We start from the raw sequence: 482 nt of genomic DNA, 5'->3' as shown, positions 1-482 counted from the left end.
TAATGATATCAAATGCATATGTTCTATCCGGAAAAAAATAAAATATAAATTGCAATTACTGCACAAACAAAAAAATATTACTAACAGTCATACTATTGAGACCAACAAAACTAACAAATCTGTGTCATCATAAGAATATGACCTTTTGATAACTTAATTACCACCATTTTTCTTAATAGCTTTCTTGATTGCTGCTACAATTTGCCAAGGGTCATGTGTTCTGTACACAATCTGCAATGAGAAACAATAAAATTATTGCAAAAATTCTAGCATCCTTTGACTAAGAATTCTGATTATCTAATACTCCCTGACAGATATCACAGACCCTACAATTATATCAAATAGTAAGATTTGACATAAAAGTTCAAATGCTTAAAAAAAAGGAGCATGAAAGAAGTAAAAATGCTGATAAAGACATAACTCCTAACTGAACAACAGACAAATAACCCAATCTCTACTTCCCTGAAACAGTGTATTATGGG

General features: G+C 30.3%; 1 protein-coding gene across 3 annotated transcripts in view; it reads right to left on the bottom strand.

Annotated features, from left to right (window-relative positions):
* Positions 1–6: 6 nt before the first annotated feature.
* Positions 7–482, bottom strand: part of LOC119588745 — an 18,758-nt gene continuing 18,282 nt past the window's right edge. For 2 of the 3 annotated variants that reach the window (XM_037937385.1, XM_037937383.1), the window contains exon 9: positions 7–231. In XM_037937385.1, coding sequence (XP_037793313.1) covers positions 154–231 — 78 coding nt within the window. In that variant the 3' untranslated portion in view covers positions 7–153. The remainder of the gene's footprint in view (positions 232–482) is intronic. The other variant, XM_037937384.1, reaches the window with a different exon arrangement.

Source organism: Penaeus monodon, chromosome 24 (assembly GCF_015228065.2).
Source record: "Penaeus monodon isolate SGIC_2016 chromosome 24, NSTDA_Pmon_1, whole genome shotgun sequence".
Taxonomy (NCBI): Eukaryota; Metazoa; Arthropoda; class Malacostraca; order Decapoda; family Penaeidae; genus Penaeus; species Penaeus monodon.
The sequence above is the reverse complement of the archived record's forward strand: the minus strand, read 5'-3'. Positions and strand labels throughout refer to the sequence as shown.